Consider the following 4,652-nt stretch of genomic DNA (forward strand, 5'->3'; position numbering starts at 1 on the left):
TGGGATTCAACTATAGTGGAATTTTTCTCTTTGAAAGAAGGAATGATTTCTGAGATTACCAAATGATGGTATTTACTAGCAAAAAGGACATTTGTCAGTAGGTCTTTAAAAACTCCACAAAAACAAACAAACCAAACTTCTGTTAGTCTGAATTCTAAATAATTGCTGTGGTTACTGTACGATTTCATATTATATACTTAAAATATTGTCTTTCTTTACCTTTGGCCAATTACCTTGTCTCTTTCTTTTTTAAAAAAATTACTTTACAATATTGTAGTTTTTTTGCCATACATTGACATGAATCAGCCATGGGTATACATGTGTTCCCCCATCCTGAACCCCCCTCCCACCTCCCACCCCATCCTATCTCTCTGGGTCATCCCAGTGCACCAGCCCTGAGCACCCTGTCTCATGCATCGAACCTGGACTGGCAATCTGTTTCATATATGATAATATACATGTTTCAATGCTATTCTCTCAAATCATCCCACCCTCGCCTTCTCCCACAGAGTCCAAAAGACTGTTATATACATCTGTGTCTCTTTTGCTGTCTTGCATATAGAGTTATTATTACCATCTTTCTAAATTCAATATATATGTATCAGTACACTGTATTGGTGTTTTTCTTTCTGGTTTACTTCACTCTGTATAATAGGCTCGGGTTTCATCCACCTCATTAGAACTGATTCAAATGCATTCTTTTTAATAGCTGAGTAATACTCCATTGTGTATATGTACCACAGCTTTCTTATCCGTTCGTCTGCCGATGGACATCTAGGTTGCTTCCATGTCCTGGCTATTATAACCAGTGCTGCAATGAACATTGGGGTACACATGTCTCTTTCCCTTCTGGTTTCCTCAGTGTGTATGCCCAGCAGTGGGATTGCTGGGTCATATGGGAGTTCTATTTCCATTTTTTTAAGGAATCTCCACACTGTTCTCCATAGTGGCTGTACTAGTTTGAATTCCCACCAACAGTGTAAGAGAGTTCCCTTTTCTCTACACCCTCTCCAGCATTTATTGTTTGTAGATTTTTGGATAGCAGCCATCCTGACCAGAGTGAGATAGTACCTCACTGTGGTTTTTTTATTTGCATTTCTCTGATGATGAGTGATGTTGAGCATCTTTTCATGTGTTTGTTAGCCATCTGTATGTCTTCTTTGGAGAACTGTCTGTTTAGTTCTTTAGCCCATTTTTTGATTGGGTCATTTATTTTTCTGGAATTGAGCTTCAGGAGTTGCTTGTATATTTTAGAGATTAATTCTTTGTCAGTTGCTTCGTTTGCTGTTGTTTTCTCCCATTCTGAAGGCTGTCTTTTCACTTTGCTTATAGTTTCCTTCGTTGTGCAAAAGCTTTTAAGTTTAATTAGGTCCCATTTGTTTATTTTTGCTTTTATTTCCTTTACTGTAGGAGTTGAGTCATAGATTTATGTCTGAGAGGGTTTTGCCTATGTTTTCCTCTAGGAGTTTTATAGTTTCTGGTCTTACGTTTAGATCTTTAATCCATTTTGAGTTTATTTTTGTATATGGTGTTAGAAAGTGTTCTAGTTTCATTCTTTTACAGTGGTTGACCAGTTTTCCCAGCACCACTTGTTAAAGAGATTATCTTTTCTTCACTGTATATTCTTGCCTTCTTTGTCAAAGATAAGGTGTCCATAGGTGCTTTGATTTATCTCTGGGCTTTCTATTTTGTTCCATTGATGTATATTTCTGTCTTTGGGCCAGTACCATACTGTCTTGATGATTGTAGCTTTGTAGTAGAGCCTGAAGTCAGGCAGGTTGATTCCTCCTGTTCCATTATTCTTTCTCAAGATTTCTTTGGCTATTCGAGGTTTTTTGTATTACCATACAATTGTGAAATTATTTGTTCAAGTTCTGTGAAAAATACCATTGGTAGCTTGACAGGGATTGCATTGAATCTATAGATTGCTTTAGGTAGTATACTCATTTTCACTATATTGATTCTTCCAATCCATGAACATGGTATATTTCTCCATCTATTTGTGTCTTCTTTGATTTCTTTCATCAGTGTTTTATAGTTTTCTATATATAGGTCTTTTGTTTCTTTAGGTAGATATATTCCTAAGTATTTTATTCTTTTTGTTCCTTGTCTCTTTCTTGACACCTGACTAATCCCTGAACCCTCCCCAACATGCATGGGCAACGTTTTGCTAAGACAGATCCCACTGCAAAGACCTGTGGGTGCATGTCCACCCTTATTAGGCCCTCCTCCCTTTTTGGCCCCTGGGAAGCCTTCCTGCTCTTGTACAGACAGGGAAGTCTTCTTTGACCTCAGGTGTGGGCACAGTATCTCTTTACCCCTTTACCCCAGAAAAGCTTCTGCCACTAGCTTTTTCCTTGGAGTGTGTGTGTGAGAATAAACCTTCAGTTTTACTCCACTCGACGAACACAGGCTGTCCAGCCCGGGGACCCCTCTATCTCCTTTCTAAGGGAGAAGGGAGGTTCCACCGCCTATGATGAGGTCTCAGTTAGTCCCTGAGCCTGTGCCTCTAGACTGTGAACCCCCTGTTTCTCCATGTTTTTCTCCCCTTTGGACAGGACAGCACAGATAGAGTGGGCTGGAGCTGGGGATTTCCCTTCCCAGGTGAGTCAGGCTCTGTGCAAACCCTGCTGGTTAGGCTCTAGGTAACTACCTTCCCAGGAAAGCAGATTCAGTTAAGAAGAACCCAGTGCTCTGATGTATTTGAAAATGTTTGCTTTCCTCTCCCAGTAATGGAAGCAGAAGGGGATGGATTTCTCTCTGATATCAACTGAGGGAACTATCACCAGACTCATAGGACTGTGGGATGAGTGGTCCTGGAGATTCTAACTGTCAGACTCCTACACACTGAATCCCCATCAATCCATCGTTATGATGAAGGATTTCCTACCCAGGGCTTCTTCCCGAGGGCTTTCTGCTCAGGAATCTCTGCTCCAATATGTCTTGATTCCTTCTCTTCCCCCGCTGTCTTTCCCTAGTGGAGGCAATGATTCCCCTGTCTCTCACCTCTCTTACTGATCCAGGAATTTTCAGTCTATTCAGTGTTTTCCTTGTTTTTAGGACATAGAGGTGACTTCCAAGCTCCTCACATGAGGATCTAGAAAGTGCAGGTCCACAGCTGATTTTTTAAGTTATACTGTGTGTGCTAATTCTGATGAAATATGAGTTTCAAGTATGAATAACTGACTCTCCTGCAACTGTGTTTAAATTAGTTGTGCAGTCTTAAAGCTCACCGGCATTGTGCATTTTCCATTTCTTTCTTAATACATGCTTACAATACGCAGGAATGTCTCTAAGGGGTTAGTGTATCTGCTAGTCTGTCTCCTGTCACATCACCATACACTTAGTACATATTTTGTAACATCTATTATGCATCACACCATGTTACTGAACAAGTGATGTGGTTCTTAACTTCATGGACCTGACCTGCTGGTGGAGAATAAGGAAATGCCAAAACAATAGAATTAAATATAATCAGAGTAAAAAGTGTAACTGGTATCATGCATGTGTGCTCCAGGTTGAGCCCCTCCTGTGGAGCATGACCGTGTCTCCCTTCTCAGAAGAGGAGAAAGGAATTCTTTCCCAGTGTTGGTTCTGTGAGAAGACTGCTGTTGTAGACACCCACACAGCCCCCTTTCCACTCCAGGCCACTCTGACATCCTCTCCATGTCTGTTCACAAAGAAGCCCTGAGAAACACAGGGGAGGCGGCTGTGAAAACCATCTTTCTGCTCCAGGTGGTGGTTGGGGCTCTGGGCAATGCCATCCTTTTCTCCCGCAGCATCTCTCCAGCCTTGCTGGGCCACAAGCAGAGACCCACACAGATGGTTCTGCCACATTTGGCCATGGCCAACCTCCTGGTTCTTCTCTCCCCTGGCATTCCCCACATAATGGCAGCTTTTGTGTCAAGGAAGTCCCTGTCCAGCCTTGGGTGTAAGTTTGTGTATTATATACAGAGGATGGCTCTCAGCACTGCCCTGTGCTCCACTTCTGTCCTGAGCACCTATCAGTCCTTCACTCTCACCCTGAGGAGACTGGAGTGGGTGATGCTCAGAGGAAGAGCCCCCAAGTTCATTGGTCCTTCCTGCTGCACCTGCTGGATTCTCAGTCTCTTAATGTACATCCCTGTTCCTCTGAAAATCACTGGTCCTCAGGACACACCCAACTATACTGATTCCCAAGGCAATTGGTTCTGCTCAATCTCAGGTACTGTCACAAGCTTTGGCTACTTGTGGTTCATTTCTGATGCCGTGTTTCTTACCCTCATGGTCTGGTCCAGTGGCTCCATGGTGCTTCTCCTGCTCAGACACCGCCAGAGGGTGCAGTATATTCACACCCCCACTGGACACCACAGATGCCCCCCAGAGACCAGAGCTGCCCACACCATCCTGATGCTGGTGGTCACCTTCATCATTGTTTACATACTGAATTCCACTTTTTCTTTTTATCTCACTGTTCTTGTAGAGTTTCGTCTGTGGTTGATGCAGACTTCTGATGTCTTGGCCTCATGTTTTCCAACTGTTTCCCCCTTTCTGCTGCTCCTAAGGGATCCTAAAACCCCTAGGATCTGCTATGGAGTCAATAGAAATAATGCTTAATGTGATAAATATCCAGTAGATGCCTTCAATAATAACCAATTCTCTTCTTTAAGTAT

General features: G+C 42.6%; 1 protein-coding gene across 1 annotated transcript; it reads left to right on the forward strand.

The window, feature by feature from the left end:
* Positions 1-3,666: 3,666 nt before the first annotated feature.
* LOC133229894 (vomeronasal type-1 receptor 4-like) lies at positions 3,667-4,652 on the forward strand. The gene has a single exon (XM_061386651.1). It carries the CDS (start codon positions 3,667-3,669, stop codon positions 4,594-4,596), a length of 930 nt encoding a protein of 309 aa, XP_061242635.1. The 3' UTR covers positions 4,597-4,652.

This window comes from Bos javanicus, chromosome 18 (genome assembly GCF_032452875.1).
Source record: "Bos javanicus breed banteng chromosome 18, ARS-OSU_banteng_1.0, whole genome shotgun sequence".
NCBI classification, from domain to species: Eukaryota; Metazoa; Chordata; class Mammalia; order Artiodactyla; family Bovidae; genus Bos; species Bos javanicus.